The 27,891-nt window shown below is 36.8% G+C and overlaps 3 protein-coding genes and 1 long non-coding RNA gene across 9 annotated transcripts in view; 2 read left to right on the plus strand and 2 right to left on the minus strand.

Annotated features, from left to right (window-relative positions):
* Positions 1–27,891, minus strand: part of Flo2 (flotillin-2) — a 115,697-nt gene that overhangs the window by 43,159 nt on the left and 44,647 nt on the right. The window lies entirely within an intron of this gene.
* Positions 1–27,891, minus strand: part of LOC138929194 (uncharacterized) — a 40,983-nt gene that overhangs the window by 8,616 nt on the left and 4,476 nt on the right. Inside the window, exon 2 of the long non-coding RNA XR_011445647.1 lies at positions 13,389–13,485. This is a non-coding gene — a long non-coding RNA (uncharacterized lncRNA). The remainder of the gene's footprint in view (positions 1–13,388; positions 13,486–27,891) is intronic.
* LOC108079180 (glucose dehydrogenase [FAD, quinone]) lies at positions 1,074–13,073 on the plus strand. 2 transcript variants are annotated; one of them, XM_017173431.3, is made up of 4 exons: positions 1,074–1,251; positions 1,766–2,422; positions 10,408–10,658; positions 10,728–13,073. In XM_017173431.3, the coding sequence occupies exons 2-4, from the start codon at positions 1,965–1,967 to the stop codon at positions 12,170–12,172; spliced, it is 2,154 nt and encodes a 717-aa protein (XP_017028920.1). In that variant the 5' UTR covers positions 1,074–1,251; positions 1,766–1,964; the 3' UTR covers positions 12,173–13,073. The 2 variants fall into 2 exon arrangements, with proteins under 2 accessions (XP_017028920.1, XP_017028921.1); XM_017173432.3 differs by having other exon boundaries at positions 1,199–1,234.
* Positions 19,707–27,667, plus strand: LOC108079196 (glucose dehydrogenase [FAD, quinone]). Its single transcript, XM_017173458.3, has 4 exons — positions 19,707–20,122; positions 24,659–25,581; positions 25,685–25,721; positions 25,811–27,667. The coding sequence occupies exons 2-4, from the start codon at positions 24,683–24,685 to the stop codon at positions 27,530–27,532; spliced, it is 2,658 nt and encodes an 885-aa protein (XP_017028947.1). The 5' UTR covers positions 19,707–20,122; positions 24,659–24,682; the 3' UTR covers positions 27,533–27,667.

Below are 27,891 nucleotides of genomic sequence, written 5' to 3' on the forward strand. Positions count from 1 at the left end.
TTTCATTTTTAAATATATATTATATTTAAATATTACTTATTTATAATACTATTCATTTATTAGTTATTATTATAAACTCTACTTATTTATGATTAAAAAGTTTTAAAATTAAAGTAATGTTATTACTTTCACCTCTACTGTTTGTATTTTACAGGCATTACACATGTGTTCGAATGAGAGGCACGAGGCTGCACCGTTTCGTAAGGCAGCATCAGTACAGCGTAAGTAACAGTAACAACAACAACAATTGCAACCGCAGCGCATGTGGGCGAGAGTGCGAAAAAGAGAGGCAGAGGGAGAGACAGCTGGATAACGTTTCCCAACCGGCAAACGCAGAGGAGAGAGCAACGGATGAGAAATCAAAGAGTCCAATTTACTAAAGGAGTCATGTTGCTCTTCATTTAGTTATTTTGCCTTATTTTGCGATTTTTTTTTAACGCAAAACCTTGAAAATATTTCCCAAGGAAACAAACAAAAATCCTTTCATAATTTATAACATTATATAAAATAAAAGAAAATAAAAAAAATGTATATGAAATAAAATAAAAAAAATTTAAATAAAATTACAAAAACTACAAAAAAAAAAAAAATTTTTAAATGTATATAAAAAATTACAAAAAAAAAAAAATTAAATTAAATTTGAAATTAAAAAATATATAAAATAGAAAATAAATTAAAAAAATATATGAATATAAATAATTTAATAAATAAAATATAATTTAATTATATAATAAAAATTTAATATATAAATATTTTTAATATTAATTATAAAGATAATCTATATAGTAATTTTTTTTAATAAAGCTAACAAAAACTTCTCTAATTTTTCTTTTTATTTTTTAAAAACCTTCAAGGAGAATGCCATAAATAAAAGCCTGTACACTGAGCTGTCTTTTTTTTTTTTTTTTGAGAGAGTGAGTGCATATTGGCTTGGCTGGCTTAGCAAACAAAACAAAAACAAAAGCAAAGAAAAGGCAGGGGCAACGGTGCGCATGCGCAACTGTTCGGTGGCAGCGATTCTCTGCCGGCGCTACCGCAGCCTCTGCCGGCACAGCTGCAGCGGGAAAGCAGCAGCAACAGCAACGGCGTCGCAGGCGAGTGGCTTTTGCGGCTCGAAAAACTTTGAAAAACAGAAAAGACAGAAACGCAGCGACTGCCAAGCGAGGCGGTTGGCCTAAAACGAAACGGGCTGGCGAGGCGAGCGAGTAGTTACCCGGTTATTCAAATAATTCCGGTATTAACCGATACAAAGTGCGCGTTAAAAATTAACAAAAAAATATATATTAATAATACTACACAAACATTACAATTGATTTATTTTTGTGTTTATTTATTCCGGCCTCCTTTTTGTTTTTTTTTTTATTGGCCTAAATGAAAGTGCTGAAAGAAGGCAAGTGAACGTGCCACAGACGGGACACTGCGAGAAAATATAAAAAAGTTTATAGAATTTTTATTTTGGATTTTTAAAGATTATTAAAATAAATTACAACACAAAATACTGTAGTGTGTTATTAATAGTAAATATTAATTTGATTTATAAGTACATATTTTTCAAAAAAAAAAAAATCCTAAAAGTCAGAGAAAAAACAATTATATAAAATATATATTAAATCTAAATTGTTTACCAAAATTAGGTATTTTATTAATTCATAATTTTTTATTAAATTTATTTTTTGAGCAAATTTGTTGACTTTTAAGAACATTTTTTTTTTTTGAATCCTTCAAAAATCAATTGTTTTAATGTTTTTGTAAATTTTTTTCTCAGTGTGCGATTGCAGTGACTGTGAATGCAAAAATCGAATGAAAGTGTTGGATTAACTCGGTTGCAATGCAGTGTGAAGCCTGTAAAGCTTAAAGTGCTACGGAAAATCCCAAACAAATTGTGGAAAAGATATAGAAAAATCTAGAAAAAATCTGGCTTTTTCTTTCCCCCAAATTCCTTCCCAAATCGAAAATATCCTACAATGGTTGTGGTTCCCGCTTTGGGCGCCGCCGCCGTCTCCGTGGGCGGACTTCTGTTCAAGGCGAGCGCCGCTTCTAAGGCGGCGGCCACCGCTGGAGTGGCGGCCATAGGCGCCTCCAAACTCGGACTGGCCATTGCCGGAGCCATTAAATTGGCCACCGCAGTGATTGGCGTTGGGAAGCTTACAATCCTGCCGTTCCTAATCGCCGCTATAGCTTATTACAACTATGACCTCTTCGATCCGGAGAATCGACCCTTCAATGTCCAGCAAGTGGAGCTGGCCTATGACTTTATCATCATTGGCGGCGGCTCAGCGGGCACTGTGCTGGCCTCACGTCTCTCGGAGATTCCGCACTGGAAGGTGCTGCTCCTCGAGGCCGGCGGCCATGAGACTGAGATCTCCGATGTGCCGCTCCTATCGTTATATTTGCACAAAAGCAAAATGGATTGGAAATATAGGTAAGGAAGGAGCTTTTAATTTTGATTGATTAATTTTGTTTTAATTTATTATTTATTTATTAAATATAAAAGAAGATGTAGCAAGGTTTATTTATAATTTTTCTTTTATAATTACTTTTACCTTTTCTGAAGAAAGAACCCTTTAAAAACCGTAACTTTCAAGGTTTTTTTGGAATTTTCTCTTAAATTTTCACAACTTCCTTCCGTTTCAAAGCAGCAAATATATTCCCAAGTGGGTCAAGTCAAGCCTAACCTTAGCAGTGGCCCAGTTTGGGTGGCAACAAACAATTTCCGTTGTCACTTTTGTTTTTGTTTGCTCGCCCCTTTTGACTTAGTCACCCAAATCGAAAAAAGCCAAACTTTGACTTCAAGCCCAATATGACTAGACGGTTTTCCAAAACCAAATTCTGGCATGCAAATCCGCCCAGAGCCCATCCATCGATGAGTTGCGTCCATCATTAGCATTCCGAATGGGCCAAAAAGACAGCTCAGCTCGACTTGTTGGCTGGTGTGAGTTCGGTTTGGTTCAGGCAAGTCAAAAGGCCGGGTTTTAGCTCGTTTAGTTAGCAACTGCCTGCCGAATTTCAGACTATATTTGCCCGCCGTCTTCACACGCAAACAGCACTCCCCGAAACAGAAAGGGAAACCAAACTGAGTAATCTGGCTGACATTTCACATGGCAGGAAATATAATGCGACATAATGTCTGTGCAAACTGAAAGATACGGGGGGGAGATAGATGATGCATTGGCGTCAATATTGAGTAGTTGCGAATTATGTTTACTGGGCATTAATGTGTGCCTAAAGAAGGCATTTACTCATGTTACTAGGTAAATGTTTGCTTATGTATTATAATTCCTAATTAATTAATAGCTAATTAATTTTTACAAAAATATTTTATTAATTAAAAAATAAGCTATGGTTGCTTTTAAATTGGTAGTTAAACTTGTTTTATAATTGTTTCATTTTTAAATTCAAAAAATTCCAACCAATTTACATTTCATGGCTTTTGTTGCACTTTAATTGTTCCCAAAAAGCTCTTAATTGTTATTTACCTTTCTTTTCTTAAACATCTATTTTATATTTGTTTCATTTTAATATTCAAAAATGCTAACCAATCTATATTTCATCTTTGTTTCATTTTGAAGGAAATAATATGCCTTTTGTTCCACTTTTATTGTTCCCAAAAAGGTCTTAATTGTTATTTACTTTAATTTACAGTCAAAACAAGTTAAAAGAACTATTGTTATATGATAATTTTTCCATATAAGACTGCACTCTTTTGGCTTCTGTTTAAAGTTCCCATTTCTCAAATCTTTCACTTTCCCCCAAAAGACTTTCTTCCCCTGTTTCAACCTCTCTATTCCCCCCAGAACGTTCCAATTCGATAAAGATAAAGTTAAAGACAAATGCAAACGATTAACCATTTAACAACCAGTATCTTCTCGATGGATAATCTTCCTCTTATTGTTGTGAGTCGCTTTCGAGCGGCAATTAAGTGCTTTGGGTTTCAAGCCTCCATTAGACAACAAATGGAAAATGGTTAATGCTTCTATGACTGATTCGAATTAGAACGGGCTACCGTTAGACAGGCCTGCCCTGCGGATAAAGTTTTGATTTTTGTTTTTTCTTTGGGCGGGCCTGGCGTTTCATTAAGATCGTTTTCTATCTCACGGCAGCATTTCATTAATAACAGCTGATGATCACCGGTGGCCGCCGCCACCTGTGGACTCCGAACTGCTTAATTATTCATGAGAGCATTGGCATTTTTTGTGGAATTTTGTTCGAGCGTGTTACCAATACCGTAATCCATTTAACTGTTTAATGTGACAGGGGGATTGGTTTTCGATTTGGTTTTGGGTTGGGTTTTAGGCCTAGCGGCGATCTTTGGCTTTTTGGGGGTTTTCTTTTGGGGTCTTCTTCGCTTTTGGCTGGGAGTTTCACTTTCAGAATTCCACATTCATTAGTATTCCCATTCCGATTCCATTTATATTTCCCTCCATTATTGTTTCTATGCCATTCCATTCCGCTTTTGCGTAAGTGAATGCAATCAACTGCTAAAAGCGCATGCGAAACGAAACAAAAAATGGAACAAAAGAAAAGGAAACACCAAGAAAAAAATATTCTACAAAGTTAATAATGAAATTATATTAAAATAATAATTCATAATATCTATCTGATAATTGTATTATCCCAATAAACATATTTTCTTTAAATTTACAACTACTCAATGGGTCTTAGTTTGGTATTATTTATTTAATTCATTTGAAATAACTTTATTTTTCCCATTTAATAATTAATAAACCTTCTCAATAGTCTTGATAAATACTACAATTTCTTGCCGTGCAACTTAAAGTTCGTGCACTGAGTGTGGCAATATAATCGAGTGTGTTTCTGAATCATTGCATCATTCGCAAAGTCGCGAGAGTCGCGTATCTGTATCTGCATTTCTTGTCCATGTATCCAAGTATCCGTGTATCTGAGTATCCAGTCAGCTGGCTTATGCCAACGAAATACGTTAAAAAAATGAAAAGAGTGAGTGAATTGTCCGGTGCCAGTTGCAAGAGTGTTTGTTTTGGGTGCACTGTGTGTACAAATCGCCACTCGAAAACCGCTTTGCGGAGGCAAATTAAGTCAATAGAAATTGCAGCGGTCTTAAAACTGAATTGAAAAACAACAATATAACAAAAAACCACCTATCACTCTCACGTCAATCACCGGCTTTAATGGTAATCTTGATTGACCGGCGCGAAAAAAAGTTTCACCCTGTCTGAGAAAGTGCCAAAAATCACGTCGTCGTCGTCGCCGTCGTGTCTCCAGGGGTTCAAGGTCGTGGAAAGGCGGTTTTCTTGTTAATTTTAAATGGGAAATGGAATGAAAGCAACATACATTTGAAACTGTTTGGAATAAGGAATTTATTTGATTTTGAAACATAGAAAATGGAACAGGGAACGATGACAAAAAAACAACATTAAACGAATTCTAATTGGAATATTGGCAAGGATCCTTTTTTAAATTTTATTGTATCAAAATCCTTACTCGCTACTCCGTACTCGTTACTTCTCACATGTTAGTCAAACATAACTCAAATAAAGCTTCGATTACAGGATAATTGCTATTAAATTTACGACTTTGCCGACAAGTATTTCATAAGCCTTGCCATAAGCAACTTTTCGCAAAAGCCATTTGAAAAGTATTCAAATTTTTAATGGGCCACACAGTGGGCGCCAGCTATAACCAACAATGGTTCTGCGTGGAGTAAATATTTGTAAGTTGTAACCACTTTTCCTCATTTTTACGTAACTCCCCCAACGGGCCAACAGTTGACCCCTATTATCCGCTGGCTGCATCATTAAATTCCCCGCGACTTTGGGACGAATATTTTTTTTTTGGCATCCCAAAAGGTGAGGGAGACACGCCCCTGACAGATTCGGGTTCGCATTTAAAATGCAAGCTACAGGCGGGCATCAAGCTTAATTGCACTGAGAAAAAGAGTAGAGTTGTAGGGTATTATAAATAAAATAATTAAATTATTTTTTTTTTTATTTTGTATAAACAGTACTTTAATATTTTTTAAAATTAATTGTGCTTCTTTTTCTTTATGTCAATTAAGAAATATATCAAAAAAGTCTCTTGAAATTATTGCTATTAATATAAATTTTAAACTTGTGCCCAATTCTGATTTCCACTGTTTCAAATTCCATTAATTTATGTGTACGTTCTGAGTTATCGGGATATCCTACTTTAATAATAATCTTCCAAGAAAAAACCGGATCGGATCGCGGTGCTCCAAGGCGGAATGGTATCAATGTATAAAGTGGGTTAAGCGGCCTACAGGTTTTATTTTGGAAATGGCACGGAACGGAATGGAGCGGAACGAGTGGAAACGAAACGGCATCGACACTTGGCGATTGCACCTGAATATGACCAAAAAGACCGGCCCCATCCGACGATTGCCAATCATCGGCCAAAGCCAAAAGCAAACGTGAGCCGGTTAAATGGACAGGCTTCGGTGGGTTGGTCGGTCGGTCGGTCGGGCGTCTTACTCGATTCCGTGTGTACCAAGTACCGAGTATCGATACTCCGAATTGTGTCAACTGGGCCATAAACGAGAGAGACACTTGTCCACCATAAAATAACAAAACAAAATCAACTGCATAACAAAAATAATAATAAAAAGAAGGGTTAGCAATAGATGATGAATAAAAAAATGTCGTTATTCATAAATGTTATTTTTACCCAATCGAATGGAAAAATATTATGACACTCCATCCGATTCCACCTAAAATGCTGTTAATCTAATTAACACCAGCGAATTAGTGGGTTCCTCACTAATGATGATGCAAAATGGAAAAGTTTTCTTTACTTAAATATTGGTTAAATAACATTATAAATGTAATGGGAAAGTAGAAAACTATTATCATTATTTACCTAAAAATGATTTGCGAAATAGAACAAAGAAGTGTTCATCTTTTTAAAAAGAAAAGGAATTTGAAACAAAGGAAACGAAACATTGAATGGCTTCGTTCCTAGGGGAAACAATGACAAAGAACAAAAAACATAAAGTGCTTCCCAAGGAGAACGATGGCAAGGATCCTTTTCTACGAATTATAATAATTTTGTCTATAACTTTTCTTTACTTAACTTTTCTGTCAAATCTTTATCAAGGCAAGCAATAATTTTCCCACCCATCATCCCATTTTATTGGTGAATCGGTGCCCGTTTTACAGCTTAATGCGACTGCTAAGTGATTTTATATGGCAATCAACGGCGGTTCCATCCCAATGCGTTTCCCTGCTCTTTTTTTCGTTTTTTGTTTATTTTGTTCCATGGCTTGGGGAACTCCAAAGACCGAGAGGCCTTAACCAACTTTCGGTTAACGAGCATTAAACAATTACGAAAAATAATGCAATCAACTCAAATTTTCGGCATGCATATTCATTTCATAAGCGCGGCAATTATGATTGCTGGCTTAGTGAATGTCCCTAATGCGTGTGTTTCTAGATCCACGAAAACTAAATCGCTTTTGGGATTATCTTTAAATCTTTAAATATTATGTCAGTAATGAGTTTTTCATACAAGGTTGCACAGTTACTTTTGCAGACTTCAAGTTGAAAGGCTTTAACTTTAGTATTTCTTTATTTTAGAAATTATTATGATTTATTTTTTAAGAGGTTATTATTATAATTTTCATTCGAAATTGTAGTTGTACCTGAACCTTAGCCTAGTTATTTCTTTAAAATATTTGTAATAATTTTTATTTGTTCAACTTTGACTTGACTTTAAACTAACATTTAGTTTATTTTGCAAATTTTAATTGCCGTTTTTAAGTCTTCAAAGGAATCTTATTTTAATTGGTTTAGGTCCACGCACTTCCGCATTCTTAGCTTTATTTCCGCCTGTATTTTAATTGTTTAATTGTTAAAAAGGGAAAAGAGATTTACGCGAACAAAAAAAACGTCAAATAAACTAAGCGAAATGAGTTAATAATAATTGGTTACGTTTATGTGAGTTAACTGTTAAATGGCTAATAAAAAGCAAACAAATTGCGTCAGTTGGGCGTCGCACAGAGTCAGATGGAAGTCCAAGTTGAGGCCGAGCCGAAGCTTGGGGCGAAAGTTTTTTCTCTACTTTTTTTTCTTCACCAGTTCAGTTGGTTTTATTTTATTTTTTTTTTTTTTTTTCTGTTCACTAGTTTCCTTTACTATTTTGCTGTCTGGGCCCGCGCACGTAGCCAATAAGTCAGTATGCCAAACAATGTGCCACAGTGGTGGGGTTACGGTGGCGCGAATTGATATTAATGGCTCGTCATTGGTTCAAAGTGTTAAAGCCGTTGAAAATAAATATCTAAATTTAAATATACATATATATACAGCGTGGACGACGCCTATCTGGGCAGCATAAATCATAGAAATGTCGCATGCTAATTACTATTACGATTAACCCGAAAACCCTTGGCCCTAGACATAACCCTAACCCTTGGTTAAACCACGAAATGTCAGAGGTGCCAGGTGAATATCGTTAAAGATAAAATCAAAGGAGAGATGCAAATGCATCCCAAACAAGCGAATGATGGACCATGGGGAGACATCAGAGGGACAGGCCAACCCAACAGCTGCAGTCGTCCCACAGCTGGGGTTTATATACGCTAGCTGAAGGTATATCCATTATTATTTAAGTCCCATAATTTAACTTGATTTAGGAAGTAAATATCGTAGATATTTCGTGGGTAATAAATTCTAGAAGGCACAAAAAGTATTCTAAATTTAGTAGTTTTAAACGGGGATGGCAGAAAATATCGATAAACCATATAGGTTTATCGATATTTAATTGTTGCAATTTGCAGATGTGCCATAAATCGATATTTTGTTTGATATTTGGTAAGAATATTATCGGAAAAAGAGCCAGATTAATTTAAATAAAATTCTTCTGATATTTCTTGATAATATCGAAATTGTATCGATATTTGAAATATCAACACATCAAAGCTTACGATAGTATCGACATGTTATTGAGCGATAATATTAATATTTTAAAATATAATGCATTATTTTCTAATATTTTTCAATTTAAATACAATATCAAAAAAAATTCACGATAATATTGAAATTTTATCGATATTTAAAATTTTAATATTTAAAAGCTTACGATATTTTTGGCATAATATTGAGCAATAATATCAACATTTAAAAGTCAAATACGATATTTTTCAATATTTCAAAATTCGATATATAAAAGTTTACGATATTTTCAATACAACATTGAGCGTTGTTATTATTTAAATAGCTAAACTATATCACACTTTACTCCATTTACAATCCTAGTTTAAAGTTTTCAGTTAGGATATATATAAATATATTATAGAGTATCTCAAGCCAAGGTTTAGTGCTTTTATCTCCCTTGGCTTTGGCACGCTTATCCCCCCGTCACCATGAACCATGTTAGAAAATAGTAAAATCATTGCTGGCCAAGTTTTCCGCAACTGGCATTCGATTTCCGTTTTGTTTTCATCGTACTTTTCTCAGCTGAATGTGGTTAAGTCTCTCCTAGTCTCTGGTCTCTTGATTGTTGCCTGTCACTGGTAATTTGTGTTTTAATTAACGACACAAAAAAAAAGACTTCCTATATGTTTAGCTCACCCAAAAGAAACCGATTTGGTATCGGATTCAGCTCAAAAACTTAACTTGCTGAGATTTGTCAAATCGTTTTGTTTGGCCAATTTGCCGGGTGGTTTTATATTGACTGCACTCACGGAATAATGCTGGGAATTTGAGAGAAGCGAAGGAGAAGATTATTATCTTAACAAAATGCGTAGCTACGGGGGCCTGCGATATATCCGTTAATATTCGTAGAGCTTGAAATTGTTGCCTTAATTGAGTTTACTCTCCGCCTCATGGTTTCCATTTCCCGCCAGCAATTATTAGTTCCAGAGAATTATATTTGGCTGGATTTCCTGCTGGGTTCAGGCACCTTTTCTGGTTGTTATATATATTTTCTTCACTTAAAATGCCACTTGTAGATACACAGATACATAGATACAGATACAAGTATCTCGTGGATGCCGAGGGACAAGCGTTTAAAGGGCACAAGTGCTCTGGGGAGGTCGGTCGTGTGGTTCATTGCCTCATGAATGTTATTTTTATTTTTGTATTTTTTTTTTCCTGAGCTTGGCCTAATGAGCGCTTAACACCAGCGCTGGCTGTGTTGTAATTCACTTGGCCACTGGGCAATTTGGTTTTTTTCGAGGTGTGGGCGTGGCATTTTTTTTGCTCATATTTTTTTTACTAAAGCGCTTTCATTGTCGCTTTGTTTACTTGCCCGCAAAATTAATGGATATCTCTTTTTCAGCCCGTTTTGTGGTGAATTACGAAGTCAAGCCAAGATTCGCTAATTGATTTTTCACAGATTTTCTTTACTTAATAAAAAAACAAAAAAGAAAGTATGTTTATTATTATTTATATAACTATTTTTTAATTTTATTCCCAGAACCCAACCACAGCCAACGGCCTGTCAGGCGATGAAGGACAAGCGCTGCTGCTGGACCAGAGGCAAGGTCCTGGGCGGCAGTTCTGTGCTCAACACAATGCTATATATTCGTGGAAATAAACGAGACTTTGATCAGTGGGCAGAGTTTGGGAATCCAGGATGGTCCTATGAGGAAATCCTGCCTTACTTTCGAAAGTCTGAGGATCAAAGGAATCCGTATTTGGCCAAGAACAAGCGATACCATGGAACAGGTGGGTGAACAAGCAAGTCAAGGAGCATTATAAATCTATATAATATATATATGTATATTATTTCCCTAGGTGGCTTATGGACCGTGCAAGACTCTCCATACAATACACCCATTGGTCCCGCCTTCCTGCAGGCCGGCGAGGAGATGGGCTACGACATTGTCGATGTGAATGGAGAACAGCAAACGGGCTTTGGTTTCTATCAATTCAATATGCGACGCGGTTCCCGCAGCTCAACGGCCAAGTCTTTTTTGCGACCCGCTCGGCTGCGACCCAATCTCCATGTGGCTTTGTTCTCACATGTGACCAAGGTGCTCACGGATCCCAAGACGAAACGTGCCACCGGTGTGCAGTTTATACGGGATGGACGCCTTCAGAATGTTTATGCCACCCGAGAGGTGATCCTCTCTGCGGGAGCCATTGGCTCGCCACATCTGATGATGCTCTCGGGCATTGGACATGGCGAGGAGCTGGCCAGAGTGGGCATACCTCTGGTCCAGCATCTGCCGGGCGTGGGACAGAATCTACAGGATCACATAGCCGTCGGTGGGATAGCCTTCCTTATCGATTATCCCATTTCGATTGTGATGAAACGAATGGTGAATATCAATACGGCTTTGAGGTATGCCATTACGGAGGATGGTCCCCTGACCTCCAGCATTGGTCTGGAAGCGGTGGCTTTCATAAATACCAAATATGCCAATGCCAGTGATGATTGGCCGGATATGAACTTTATGATGACCTCGGCATCGGTAATGTCCGACGGTGGATCACAGGTGAAGACTGCCCACGGATTGACCGATGAGTTCTACCAAGAGGTTTTCGGGGAGGTGAACAACCGTGATGTCTTCGGCATCTTTCCCATGATGCTGCGTCCCAAGAGTCGGGGCTACATTAAGCTGGCCTCAAAGAATCCCCTGAGGTATCCACTGCTATATCACAACTACCTAACGCATCCGGACGATGTGAATGTCCTGAGGGAGGGCGTCAAGGCGGCGGTGGCCATGGGCGAGACGCAGGCAATGAAGAGATTCGGTGCGAGATTCTGGAGCAAACCGCTGCCCAATTGCCGGCATCTCACCTTGTTCACGGATGACTACTGGAACTGCTTTATACGGCAGTACACGATGACCATCTATCATATGAGTGGCACGGCCAAGATGGGCCCACCCACTGACCCCTGGGCAGTTGTGGATCCCCAGTTAAGGGTCTACGGCATCCCGGGTCTGCGGGTGATTGATGCCAGCGTGATGCCAGCAATAACCAATGGCAATATCCATGCCCCGGTGGTAATGATTGGCGAAAAGGGCGCCGATCTTATCAAGCAACTATGGCTGACGCCCACCACTGCCCCACAGGGTGCGGGGGCGTATGGTCAAGGTCAGGGCCTTGGCCTGGGCTTGGACGTGGGTCAAGGTCAGGCCCCGCCGCGAACCCAGTGGCGCAGCAAGCGTTCCCTGAACTCCAGTGAGGCGGCAATATCGCCGGTGCATCAGTGGCCCTTGCCAAGGTCATAGCGGGTTCTTAAATCAAAAGAGGGGGTTGGAACAGGGGGGTTTTTTGGTTAGGTCAAAGGGGTCAACGACAAGGGGTCAATTAGCGGGGGCAGCAGGGGAGTGTAGTGGGACGCGGAATATCTTAGCAAAAACTTTCGCCAAACTACAGTTTTGACTTGGAACATAAAGGGAATGTAGAAAATAGCGATATATATCGATATTGGTTCGATAACTGACGCGAAAGCGATATTTTAATTTGAAAATAAATATATATCGAAGCAATTCCCGATGAACAAATATATTTCACCCTGTTTTCGATAATATTTTAAAATATTTTTAATTTTAATATATCAAAATGTGAAACTTTCAACATGATTTTGGTCCGATATTTTATGTCAATATAACCTATAAATTTTTTTTATCGATTTTCAGTGCTGTGGTATTGAGAAAGACTAAGAAGTTAAAATTAATATTTATTTCAATAATATATATGAAATATCAAGCAAAAATATTATTTTTATTTAAATTATCGATTTCTTAACCCTTAATCCTTGTCAACTGTAAAATGGCTTCTTTAGTAAACAAATTTAATTTATTAAGCTCTTCATTAAGCTTACCCTATTCTTTCTTTCGCGCTGTAGCTTCTAAAAAATATATATATAAAATAAAAAAAAGTACAAAAAAATAGCAAAAATTCCACCCTGATCCCCAATAATTGCCCCTGCTGACACCCCGCCCATGAAATTAGTCAATTAAGCGCTTCATGTAAATATCGAGTCATTTATGCTAATTCATATGTATTTCTTTTTTTTTTAGTTTTGTTTAATGTGTATCTAATCTAAATGTGTATTTTTTTTTTGTTGTTAACTTTTATAGTTTGCTTGACGCCGCGTACACTGGGAGTACCTCAATTAGTTTGTAAGTCGAGGATTGCGAATGTAAATGTTTAATTAGTTTTTTAAAAAATGTAAACGAAACTAAATAAATCGAATAAATAAATAAACAAAAAATATATCTATCACCAAGAGCATTTATTTTTTAAGGAAATAAATAACACTAAACTATGTTGGTAGTACTTTGGTAAGCTTGTTTTCTTCACACCCTTAAATATTTATTAATGCTATAAAAATATACAAATATTTTCTCAAATTAATTTAAAATTTTACCAATTTCAACACGACTTTTTTACACATTTAAAAAAGGTTTAAAACTTGAATAATAAACATAGATGACTTACAGTTTTACGCTTTATAGTTTAAGCCACGCTTACAGCTTACAGTTTGATAGTTCCAAAGGTTGTGAATTCATTACAAAAAAGCTTAAGCCAAGCTTACCTGCAAAGGAAAGAAATTGAGAAAATTAATGTAGGAAATAGTTGGGCTTAACGGGAAAGCTTTAGGTGGCCAAATTTGGACATAAGCCTGGCCAAGAGCCATCTTAGAGCTTAAATAAAGCTTAAAATTAATTTAAAAATAGTTTAAAGGTGAAATTTAAATTTAAAGGTGGTAAAAGGTAGGAAAAATATAGTTATAGGATAAAATTAATAATATATAAGAATTTCTCGTCTAAGAAAAATTCAAGAAATTAATTATAGACAAAAAAAATGGCAATTTAAAAATCTTTATAATCTATCAAATTTATAGATCTATAAAATTTTTAAAATATATCAAATCTTTTAAAATTATAAAATCTAATAAATAATATGGTTAAGTCATAATATTTATGAGAACATCACATTTTCTTCCTATTTGAAGCTATTTAAGGATTTATGTGTTTTTATAACTCTAGACTCCCCTTAATCTCTACAAAACATCTACAATTATTATTATTATTTCTACGAATTAATTAAGGAAGTATTTAGTTTTTTTTTAAGCCAATTGGAAGTTCCTCATTTTCTCGGCGGATGGACTCCAGCGAATCTAACTAATCCGTTGCGGTTTGATGAGCCTCAAATGCTAAGTAATACTAATGCCAATGCTATAATCCCGATAATTTCCCTTTGAGCAAATTAATTTCGCTTTGCCAGTCTCAATTTCAATTGAAACTACGAATTACGATTGCGATTACAATGGCCCAGCAGTTACAGCCTATGATGATGATTGCAATTAAGTACACATTAAACTCGCTTAACGGTGCGTAGACCGAGGGGATAATAAATAATCGCATTGAATAATGCATTTAATTTGTTAACAAAATGCACAACAAATCAAGGCGGCTAATTGCTAATTTTATTTATTTATTTTTTTTGTTTTTTGTTTCTGTTTTCTGAATTTGTAGCCTCGGGTCGCGGAAGACGGCCATAAATCTGAGCCATCTCCAGCGTTAAGTCCGATTCCGATTCCAATTCCAATTCCAGTGCTCTCAAGTGCAACGCATAAATATTTATACTGCAAAAGCAATGACCGTCCACAAAAAAAGCAAGTAAAAAAAAACCAAGAAAAAACCAAGTAAAACCCATGAAAAAAAAAACAAAAAAAAACTAAAAAGAGCGAATTAATTTGCAGACATCTGAATGAAAACGAAAGTTGCCCCCGCTCCCGCTTTGTGAGTGAACTCTTTTTGCATATTGCCTTCTCCCACTGGGGACACTTGGGGAAAACACTAATTAATAAATAGTTAATAAATTAATCAATAAGAAGGAAACTAATTAATTAATAAAGTAATTAATAAATAATAAAGAAACTAACTAATAATTAAGAAAATAATTAATAATTAAGAAATTATTTAATAATTTAGAAATTAATTAATAATTAAGAAATTAATTAATGGTTAAGAGATTAATTAATAATTAAGAAAATAATTAATAATTAAGAAATGAATTAATAATTAAGAAATGAATTAATAATTAAGAAATTAATTAATAATTAAGAAATTAATTAATAATTAAGAAATTAATTAATAATTAAGAAATTAATTAATAATTAGGAAATTAATTAATAATTAAGAAATTAATTAATAATTAAGAAATTAATTAAGGGGGGGTAAGGTTAATTCGGTGCAAAAAAGGCCACTTTTCAAAAAATTATTGTGGCGGAACGGCTTAAGTTAGCTTAATGAATTAAATACCATATAATAACACAACATTTGAATAATTTTTTATAAATTTTGTATTGAAAAATATTTAGAGGTAGAGAAGTTATAGGGAATCTCCCGAGTCGCCTCAAAAAAAAGTTGTTTTGCGGTGTACATCCTAACAGTCCACAGGATCATCCGATCTAAAAAAATTATACCTCATTCGTTAAAGGATAAGTGTCTCGAGGTATTCAGGAAGCGTTTTATTTTTTTTAGTTTTTTTGTGATTTTTTAGGAAATTTGAAAGTCAAAAACCCGATTTTTGACTAAAAAAAAAACGTTATTTCTTAATTTAAAAATATATAAAAATTAAAAATTAAAAAAAGGCCGACGTGAATACCTGAGGAATTAGTTAAAGAATGTGTGTGCCAAATTTCAAATCGATCGGTCCAGTAGTTTTTCTGTAATCGTGTACACCGATTTGAAAAATTGAATTTTTCAGGAGAGCGCTTTAAAAATTGCGATTCTCATGCATTTAACACCAACCGACCTTCGTTCAACTCCGCATAACTTCGTCAATTTTACTATGATCGATGTAAAACTTGGACACAATATTCTTAAGATATTATGCCTTAAAAAAAAAAAATAAAATAAAAAAAAAAATTAAATACCTTACCCCCCCCTTAATAATAAAGAAATTAATCTAACTAATTAATAATTAAGAAATTAATTATTTATTTAAAAAAAAGGTATTTTCTCTTGATTTGTCTAATATTAAAATTGTATAAAAATCTGTTTTCCAAAATAAATACTTTTAATTATATATTAGTAAACATTTTCCCCCAGTGCCGTGTCAATCTGGAAGTGGTCTTTTTTTTGGCCCCATCTTTTTTAACCTGATTGTCGGAAGCCAGCGCAATGGCAAAGATATACAGTTGCGGCAAAAAAAATAGCACCATGACATATATTTTTCATTATTGATTAATTGTTTTATAACTATTCATATATTTAACTTGTTTAAGGCTTTTATTTTTACTTTAGGCTCTAATTTATCGAAATACACTGCAAGTGTCGTCGATAATAACATGAAATTGAAATATTTACATTAAGAATGTGAACGTTGAACATTTTAGGCGGCAACAAAAATAGCACTATTTCAAAAATAACTTAAGAAAACGAAAAAAAACGAAAAAAAATACGGGAAGTTCTGGAATATTTGTATTCATTTGTATTCCTTATCGATATAGTGTATTAATATTTCGTTGTAAAAGCTTTGGCAGCAATGACAGCAGCACAACGTCTCGGCATAGAATTGACCAAGTTTTGACACCTTTCCCGTGGAATACTGCTCCATGATTCTTGAATGGTGGCCCAGAGCTCCTGATTAATCCTTGGTTTTGCATTGGAAACATATTTTTTTACATCAGACCAAAGATTCTCTATCGGGTTTAAGTCTGGAGACTGAGCAGGCCAATCCATTAGGTGAAGGGATCTGTCTTGAAACCACTTAGGAGCTTTCTTGCTGGTATGTTTAGGGTCGTTATCCTGTTGGAAGACCCACAACAACGGTATTTCGTATTCTGCATAAGACAGCATCACTGTTAGCAAAATATCGCAATAGACATGTTGATCCATAATACCTTTTATCCAATGTATTGGACCCACTCCGTAATAAGAAAAGCATGCCCAAACCATGATACTCGTTCCACCGTGTTTTATGGTCTTGCAGGTGAAACTTGGGCGGTATTCCGAATTGGGGGGTCGCCGTACATAGGATCGAGATCCTCTTCCTCCAAATAGCACGATTTTGCTTTCATCCGACCATAGGATGTTTGGGCATGCTTTTCTTATTACGGAGTGGGTCCAATACATTGGATAAAAGGTATTATGGATCAACATGTCTATTGCGATATTTTGCTAACAGTGATGCTGTCTTATGCAGAATACGAAATACCGTTGTTGTGGGTCTTCCAACAGGATAACGACCCTAAACATACCAGCAAGAAAGCTCCTAAGTGGTTTCAAGACAGATCCCTTCACCTAATGGATTGGCCTGCTCAGTCTCCAGACTTAAACCCGATAGAGAATCTTTGGTCTGATGTAAAAAAATATGTTTCCAATGCAAAACCAAGGATTAATCAGGAGCTCTGGGCCACCATTCAAGAATCATGGAGCAGTATTCCACGGGAAAGGTGTCAAAACTTGGTCAATTCTATGCCGAGACGTTGTGCTGCTGTCATTGCTGCCAAAGCTTTTACAACGAAATATTAATACACTATATCGATAAGGAATACAAATGAATACAAATATTCCAGAACTTCCCGTATTTTTTTTCGTTTTTTTTTCGTTTTCTTAAGTTATTTTTGAAATAGTGCTATTTTTGTTGCCGCCTAAAATGTTCAACGTTCACATTCTTAATGTAAATATTTCAATTTCATGTTATTATCGACGACACTTGCAGTGTATTTCGATAAATTAGAGCCTAAAGTAAAAATAAAAGCCTTAAACAAGTTAAATATATGAATAGTTATAAAACAATTAATCAATAATGAAAAATATATGTCATGGTGCTATTTTTTTTGCCGCAACTGTATGCACATATACATATAAAAAGAGTTTGGCTTATGCGCTCTGCGCTCTGCTGGCGAAGTTCAGCCATTTATTTCATCTCGTTAGCCGCTTTTGCATAGATAGACCGTGTGCCTCGAGTTCAATGAGGGTCAATTGCACCTGATTATGCTGCTTAAAGAGTTCGCAAAGAGTTCATGAAGCTGTTCAACTTTTTGACTCACCTAATGAATGAATGGAAACGGAATTTTGAGTTGTGTGAATTTATTTCGAGCAGTTTGAGCTTTTTAAGGTGGTTAAGGGGCATCAATTTCAAGGTTCAGACTCAATAAATTGGGTATAGTTTGGCGGAAGAAAGGAGTAAATTAAGTAATTTATTTAAATTAAAGAAAGTCTTAAATTTCAATTTTTGTTTATTAATAAATTTAAAAAAATTTTAATTTTTAACTATAATAAGAAACTAACCTAGAAAACCCTAAATTTCGAAAAGCTATCTTAGCTAAGCCAAAAATTCATTAATTTTAAATCGAAAACTGTTCTGTGTTGGCTTTTTATAGGTCAACAAAACTGCTAACTTAATTTAAAATTAAAAAAAAAATTTTTTTTTTAATTTTTTGATAATTTTAACGATAAAATTTTGATGCTGATCAAAAATGTATATCATTTATGGGCTCCTTCACTGCATTTCGATCTTAATGTATGCGCGTTAAGCATCTTATTCAGCGTTACATTATTCCGATTTTTTCTATACCCTTATTAGTAACACATTTAATTAATTAATTATAGTTATTATATAGTTTAAAATAAGCTAGCAAGCCCTGCATTACTTGATCCAACTATCAAAGGCAGCCGCCCAAAAGAGAAACTATCGATAATCAATGGTTTGAGGTGACGAAACACCCAATTTTTTTGTACTCTTCATTGTCCTCATTTTTTTTAAATTGTTGACTTTATCGCACAATTTGGATTTACTCCCCACAAGTACTTGGAGTATCAGTCACTTTTACCCTTCGATCGCCAATGAAATCGAGTGCAAGCAAACAGGAAATCTCCATCTCCATCTCCACCATCGACTTCGTTTCGATTTCTATTCCAAACTTTACAATGAGCCACACTTTACCTTTATGGCTTAAACGCTTAACATTGGTCTTGGATTTGGCTTTGAGTATTTGGGGATTGATATTTGGTATTTGGTATTTGGAGTTCGGGAATAATCATGAATAATAAAACGGTAAGTTGATTGCCAGACTGGTAAATCGTAGCAGAGTTTTGGCTCAGCCAAAGAAAGCCTCCAAACCGGCCAAAGTCTCTTGAGCCTCGCCTCGTCTCTGTCTTCGCTCAGCGATTGAATGTATTCCCGAAAAGCTTTCGCGTTTAAGCCATGGCTTAAAGACGTTGGACCGAGCACGTAGCTTAGTGACGAGGTCCGAAGACAGGCCGAGAGACAGGCAGAGCGACAGTCTCAAAGAAATGGAAACGAAATCGAAAGTGCAGACGGCTTAGGAGGTTTGCACTTGAAAAAATAGGGATATATGTATATATTAAAAATTCTTAATATTCAATATATCGATATTTACGGATTATATCGAAAAAATTTAAGGGAAAAATCACAGTTTTCGAAACAGTACTATTTTTCAGGAAGGTCATATATTTTTCATTTCTCAAGAAGTTCCTATTGAATTTATTTTCAGTGTAACAATAAGCCACCGATATTTCTCCCTATATATATCTCTTTTTTCACTCTCTCTCTCTCTCTCTCTCTCTTTCTCTTTGACTTGGCCCATGTGTTGTTATCATCATCATAATCATCATCATCGCGGTCTTCAGTGAAAAAGCTTCCAAAGGCCATCCGAAAAGCTGCCTTGCTGCTTGGCCAGGCCAGCGTCCAATGTGGCCAAAACCAAAGCCAAAAAGCGAATTGCTCATTGAACAAGTCGAGCTCGTGGCGTGCGTTTCGCAGCGAGCGGTGAAATATATATATATATAAATAAATATATATAGATACAGATATCGAGAGTGAAACGCAAACGCAGTGACAATTATTTATCAAAATATAAAACAAAGCGCACAAAGCAATTACCGATCGAGCAATCAATTCAAGTTTGTCGCAGTGTTTTTTTTTTTTTAGTTATTATTATTATTGTTATAATTTTTTTTGCTGAGATGAAAGAGAGCAACAGCAGTCATGGTAATCGTGTGTGAGACAAAGGAAAGTGGCAGGCCGTCGCGTTCAGTTTGAAGCCGCCACACCACGAAAATCCGCAAAATAAAAAATAATATCAAAATATAAATAAATAAATAAAGATTAAGCAAGTCTGTACAAAAACCACAAGGCGGCAGCAGCGGCTACTGGGGAGCAGCAGCAACAAAATAACACAACAAAAACCAGAGGCAAGTGTAATAAATAAACGTAAAGGGTAGGGTTAAAAAACTAAGCTCAATAAATACCTTTATAAAATAATTTAAAAATAAGGAAAGAAGTATATGTATAAGATGTATATAAATTTGCATAAAATCAGTATAACTTTAATGATTTTTGTAGAATTAAAAAATGTATTCATAGTCAAAGATATATTTATGAGGTTATTGATAAAACGATTTCTTAAGTGTATTAGTTCATAGAGAACTATTTTTAAGATATTTTTAAAGGGTATTATTTCCTAAAGAACTTCTTGTTTTAGCTACAAAATAAATAATAACAAGCTAACTATATCCATAAACCATCAATCTGTATTTCTATAGCTCTCTTTTTAGCCTTTGAAAGATTATAAATCAAACAAGACTTATTTTTTACATATCTACATCGAAAGTACATAAAAAAATTCAGTAAAATTGCAATAAAAATTCCATAAAAACACAAATATGATCCAAAAACCAACCCGCTGCAAGCTGACAACCAACAAACATTAGCCTCTTAAATATTTGCCAAAACAATAATTAAAACCGGAATAATATTGATGCTTGACACTAAATACCCCAAAAACAAATAAGATTGCTTATTAATTAAAAAAGCAAATATTAGCGGGTTTAGAAATCTCAGCTTTAAAATGTACGAAGTAATGCATCATAATAACTATGTTAGCATTATAAATACTATAACTATTAAGCCAAAAACATTAACACCCATTTGCATGCGCTGTCGTAAATATTTTTGCGCTCATTTTCACTTTGATTTTATGTAACACAACTTGGCTTGCATGACCCTTGGTCGAAACGAGGGCGCCAAAAAATACAAAAAAAATAAAACAAATACAAAAAGAAAAACCAAAATCATACGAAATAAAAATGCAAAATACAAAACAAAATAATAATAAAATCAGGAGACGTTTACAAGTGAGCCAGATTCTCTTATGTAAGAGACTCCTCCCGGCCACGCCTTGCCTTTCGGACGATTCACACTTTCTACCGGTGGCACCGGCGGCTCCACCAGATCCCACAGAGATCCACTATAGCCACCGAAGCCACCGAACTACCTCACACCTCTGTGCGAATTATTATCAATTTGTGCACGTCGCGGCCATAAAGAGGCAATCATGGACCGCGCGTGTATAGCCACCGACGGCACTGCATATGCATACGAGTCCGGCAATTAAAAGCCAAGCCAAGCCAAGAAAGTGCTGCTATGTAACCATAAAGCAATCGGATGGATGGTCAGGAGAAAGACTCCAAATGCAGGGGCATTCGCTGGGCAGCAGTTGCGAATACAGAGTACCCTTGAAAATTGCAAAGATTCTTGGAAAGTATAGAATTCAAACAATTATCAATATTACAGAGAAAGAAAAATAATGTTAATATTTTTGCAGATTATTTATCGAAAATATGCAATATATAAAATATATTTCTTATCGAAAGAGCACATATTAATTGCTTAGAAAAATTCTAGATCATATTATTAGTAATATATCGATATTCAAACAATTATCGATATTACAAATATTATTAAGAAATAATATATTCAATTATCGATATTAAAATATTACGATATTATCGATATATTAATAATAATATGATCTAGAATTTTTTTAAGCAATTAATATGTGCTCTTTCGATAAGAATTTTCAAAATATTGAAAAGAGAGAGAGAGAGATATTGATAAATATATTGATAATTTAAATATAAAAAAATGAAATATATAATGAAATAGTTTAGTGTTAATTTAATATATAAAAAATGTAAAAAAAAAAAAAACAAATAGCAAAGTAAAATAATAATGGGTATCATTTTGATCTAATAAAAATAATTAAAAACATGTAGAAATAGGAAACCTAAGTATTTTCAAAGTAATCAATTTAATAACAATAAATTATGGAAATTTTCACGGTAAACCATTAAATTTGAAAGTGATAACTTTTTTGTTTTTATAAAAATATCACTTTAAAGTTAGACCCGTTACATCAAATCATAAATTTCAGTTAGATAAATGTACTAATTAATTTTCAGGTGTCACTCAAAAGCAACTGCACTCGCACACATTGTACGGAAATGTGCCAGGGATTTTTTTATAGTTTTTTGTTTTGTGGTTTTTATTTTTTTATGTTTTTTGTATTTCGTTTTTCCTTGTTGTTGTATGTTAGAGCTTCTTTTTTAATGTGTCACGGTACCGTGACTCAGCCGATTGTCGAGAAAGCGTTGAGCCGAAGTGAAGTAGCTGGAATTACTTGGATTTATGTGCGAGGCGACCCACAAAGGGCTGGGCAAATAACCAAAAAAAAATATATATATGTATAACTCGAGAAAAACAGTAAAGAGAAAAACCAACGAGCACATGGAAATCCGTGTAAATGTCATCAATTATGGGGCATAAAGTCTTGGCCATAATTAAAAGCTGTCAAATCATAATTGACAGGCAGTTGAGGCCGAAAACTGAGGCTCTTCGTCTGAGATTTCGACTTGCTGGTTGTTGCTAACAATGTGTGAATTGCATAATGACGATGAATGAATCGACATCACTGTGATGTAAAAATATACAAAAAATGCCCGAGAAAACTTGGCCCAGTATATATTTGTTTTCGGGTATTGCGTCAAAGAAATTTACAAAGTAAAAATGCTTGGAAAAGCAAAAATGCCTGCGAGGGTTTTTCTTTGTCACTCCGCCCAAGGGCGTTGCATAAATTAGCGGTCAGCGTTGATTGTTTTTTTTTCCCCCTATTTCTATTTTTTAACCGGCTGCGTCTGACGTTAACGGGGATTTGAGTGAATGAATTCGGATTTAATTTTTGCCGCTGGTCGATGTTTGTTTTTCCAGTTACATCGCAACCGTCGAGCCGTTCAAATCGCTTCGCTTTAGCGAAATTGCCGGGCAAAAAAAAACAAAGCTATATATATACTAAATATATAACAATTTGGCCAACAGCAAACGGCTAAAAATAGACGGTTATTTTTGGTGTGCTGTTAATTAATCGAGAGCAATTCCAGTTACATTTATTTTTTTGCCAGTGCGTTTTTGTTGTGACAGAGAAAGGTACAAGGGAAAAATGAAATATAATATATAACATATATAACATAGTGTATGTGGTTTATGTAGGAAGCCCGATGTCGTTTGGCTTTCACTGCCTCGAATCGGGAGCGAGAGAGATGATGGCGGGGTGAAAAACTGGAAAAACCGCAGGAGCGGCGGCTGGCTGGACAGCAATTAAAGCCACCGATGGCCAAATGGACAAACAAAATAACGAAATTGCATTTTACAGGAGGAGACATTGAGACAAGAGACACAAGAAAAAATAGCAACGCTTTTTTTCTTTGCTTTTTCCGCCTGCCAAGCGGCATTGAACTTGAAAAACTAGCCAAGAGTGCAAGAGAGAAATAAAAGAGATAAAGAAATATTTATATATACAAAGATATCTGTATATATATACGAAGATGGAGAAAGACTGAAGAGACAACTTCATAATGAAATGCAGCTGACATCATTTGAATATTTATAAAGCAATTCAATTTCTATACGATTTGATAACGTTTTTTTTTTTTTTCTTTTTTTTCTCTCTCTCTCTCTTTTTTGCTTGCGAAAAGTGTAAACAAGTTCGTTGCCTAAGTCTTTTGTTTGGCAGCGCGTGTGACAGCGCCATCTGTTGGCTGACTGCCCGACGATTGGCCAACGATTGCCAAACTCCAGTGTTTTCTTCTCTTTTCGTAGGCTTCCGCTTGCATGTTGCTGATTTTTTAAGACCAAAAAAATACAACAACAAAAATTCAAAAATAAAGCCCTGCAACAATGGCAACGAAGACGAAACCACGAATGCCCATTAATGATAACACTCAATTATATTTATCCGCCATTCATTCAGCTCCCACGCAGCCAGATTGTCATCATTATTCGGTAGCCAAGTTGTTTGCAACGCGTGTAGTGGTTGCTACATCGACGAATGTCTTATATAGTTGATAATATTGACATTAAACCGAAATAATGCCGGTCCAAAAAGCGGTCACTCGAATTAATTTGGATTTATAGCCGAGAGACTCGCATTTGGCAATCGTTTTATCGTTTATCGCTAAATAGAGATTTTCATTTAAAGTATTCTCCATCTTCGTATATAACAAACATAAGGTGGTGCAGCATTCCTTGAGGTTGAGCTTGGTTAAATGAGTTTTTAAATTGAGTTTAAGATTTAAAACTATACCAGAATTGCAAAGATTTTGAAATAAATATATTAGAAAAAAAATCGAAAATATCGAGTAGTAATATAGCAATTATCGAATTGATCGAGAAATATCGATATATTATGAAGCTTATATTTATTATTTATTATTATTATTGATTATTTAAATGTAATTCTAGAAAGGTATCTAAGGAGTACAATTTCCTTTTCTGTAAATTTCTGTAAACAAAAACATATATTTTAGTGTTAAATAAAATTGTAGCTTTCTTCCTGCTAAGCATTTCTTGAAAGTTGTAATTTTCCTAATCATTATTCCATTATTTCCTTACAGTTCTGTTCATATTTCTGTCAAAATATGGGCCAGGAGATATCGCAACAGCAAAATCAGCAACAGCAACAACCACACCAGCAGCACCAACAGCAATCACCCCACAAACGACAGCCACAGCAGCGGAAAAGCTTCAGCGGCATCAGCACTAACAATACCGGCAATCATCAGGCTATTTACACACCCAGCAGTCACCTGTCCACTTCCAGCAGCTCCACCAGCTTCTCCTCCTCAGCCACCAGCAAGAATAACAATAATAACAATAGCAACAATAATAGTAATAATAATAATAACAACAATAATATAAATAGCAATCAAAACTACCGACTCCGTCACAAGTACAATTTGAGTAAACAAACCTACGAGCGGAGCAAGATCCCCATACCGGCCAGCCAATCGGACTCGGACTCCCACTACGCCAAGTTGAATCTGTTGAGGAGCAGCTCCCAGAGCTCGGATAGTGGTATATACAACTCATCCTGCCACTGCAGCTCCGTCTCCTCGCTGTCCATTTCGAGTAGCAGTCGGAGCAGCAGCAGCACCTCCTCCTCAAGTCGCGGCTGTCCCAGCTCCTTGGTCTCGAGCAAGTCGAGCAATCGATCGCTGGACAAGCAGAAGCACTATCTGCACCATCACCTGTACATCAAGTCGTATCTGGACATCTTGGAGGAGGACGAGCGGGCAAGGGCACATTTCAAGTCCGCCCGACCCGGTGGCATTCGCAACTATACACCCAAGATACTAGCCAGCGGCGGTGACTCCACCATATCCACCTGCAGCTCCACAGCGGGCGGACTCTCATCCAGTGCCCCGGCCCATTGTTACGGAGCGTCGGGAAAGCGCCCATCATCGGGAGTATCTGTATCTGGAGCTCCGGGAGCAGGTGGATTCGGAGCTGGAGCGAGCAAGCATTCGTCAGAGGATCCGTGGATTTGACAATTACTGAAACATGGCGTTTGGCACAATGACGTCTTTGCTTGGCATGATCCCGCTGCTGGCGATCGGCATGAATTTCTATCGATATCAAAGCGTCGATCCCGAGAACAAGGTCCAGGAGCCAACCGTCGTAAGTAAAAGTGAAGATAAAGATAATACAAAAAAAATATCAGATGCATAACGCGCATGCAAAATATCTTTCCCCTTTTTATCTTACAGATACGTCGTCAGTATGACTTCGTGGTGATTGGTGGCGGCTCCGCGGGCGCTGTGGTGGCCAATCGCCTTAGCGAGATCCGTAACTGGACCGTCCTGCTCCTGGAGGCTGGCGGCGACGAAACTGAGATCTCCGATGTCCCAGCCCTGGCAGGCTACCTGCAGCTAACGGAGCTGGACTGGAAGTACCAGACGACACCCTCGTCCACGCGTCAATACTGTCAGGCAATGAAGGGCGACCGTTGCTTCTGGCCAAGGGGCAAGGTCCTCGGTGGCAGCTCCGTTCTCAATGCCATGGTCTATGTGCGCGGCTCCAAGAATGACTACAACCACTGGGCATCGTTGGGTAATCCCGGCTGGGACTATGACAATATGCTCAAGTACTTTCTCAAATCGGAGGATGTACGGAATCCCTATTTGGCCAAGACTCCCTACCACGAAACCGGCGGCTATTTAACCGTCCAGGAGGCACCATGGCGGACGCCCCTCTCCATTGCCTTCCTCCAGGCCGGCATGGAGATGGGCTACGAGAATCGGGACATTAATGGGGCCCAGCAGACGGGCTTTATGCTCACCCAAAGTACGATACGGAGGGGCGCCCGATGTTCCACGGGCAAGGCCTTCATACGTCCAGTAAGAGCGCGCCAGAACCTAGACGTTCTGCTTCATGCGGAGGCCACCCGCATCCTCTTCGACAAGCAGAAGCGAGCCATCGGTGTGGAGTATCAGCGCGGTGGCCGAAAGCAGCTGGTCTTTGTCCGACGGGAGGTGATCGCCAGTGCCGGAGCTTTGAATACACCCAAGCTACTGATGCTGTCGGGTGTGGGACCGGCGGAGCATCTACAGGAGCATAACATACCGGTGATATCGGATCTACCGGTGGGTAATAATATGCAGGATCATGTGGGACTCGGTGGCCTTACCTTTGTGGTGGATGCACCGCTGACTGTGACCCGGAGTCGCTTCCAGACAATACCCGTTTCCATGGAGTATATACTGCGTGAACGTGGTCCCATGACCTTCTCGGGCGTGGAGGGTGTGGCCTTCCTCAATACCAAATACCAAGATCCCTCTGTCGATTGGCCCGACGTTCAATTCCACTTCTGTCCCAGTTCCATTAACTCGGATGGCGGTGAGCAGATCCGCAAGATATTGAATCTACGGGATGGTTTCTACAACACCGTGTATAAGCCACTGCAGCACAGCGAGACCTGGTCCATATTGCCACTCCTACTCCGTCCCAAAAGCACCGGGTGGGTGCGTTTGAACTCAAGGAATCCACAACAGCCACCGAAGATTATACCGAACTACTTTGCCCACCAGGAGGACATTGATGTGTTGGTGGAGGGCATAAAGCTGGCCATTAATGTATCGAATACCCAAGCCTTTCAGCGTTTTGGATCTCGACTGCACAACATCCCGCTGCCAGGATGCAGGCATTTACCCTTCCAGTCGGATGAGTATTGGGCCTGTTGCATCAAGGAGTTCACCTTTACCATATACCATCCGGCGGGCACTTGCCGGATGGGTCCCAGTTGGGATGTTACCGCCGTTGTGGATCCCCGGCTAAGGGTCTATGGGGTCTCAGGTGTCCGGGTGGTGGATGCCAGCATAATGCCAACGATTGTCAATGGGAATCCTAATGCCCCGGTGATTGCCATCGGGGAGAAGGCTTCGGATCTGATCAAGGAGGATTGGGGCGCTAGGAGGGGGCTAGGGTCCTAGTCGGTCCCCAAAATGAATATGTATATGTTTCAACTAGTCAAATTGTGTGGATTAACTGAATGTAATATTATCGCTATGAGTTCTTGTTTTGTTGTGTCCTCAATTCCTCGTTTTGTTTTTGATTCTAAATTTAGGCTTAACTATTGTTACTTTAACTGTTACTTTTACTCTTACTTTATACACTTTTTTTTGTTATGTTATCAAGCATTTTATTAAATATTTATGTACAACTTTGTTGTGGTTTTTACTTCTTATTTCGATTACAAACGGCAGAAAATGTAGAATTAATGATAGAAATTGACGTATAAATCGATTAAAATCGATAACGGTGGGATATAGGTTTAACAAGTCAATATTCT

The sequence above is a fragment of the Drosophila kikkawai genome, chromosome X (genome assembly GCF_030179895.1).
Source record: "Drosophila kikkawai strain 14028-0561.14 chromosome X, DkikHiC1v2, whole genome shotgun sequence".
Classification (NCBI taxonomy): domain Eukaryota; kingdom Metazoa; phylum Arthropoda; class Insecta; order Diptera; family Drosophilidae; genus Drosophila; species Drosophila kikkawai.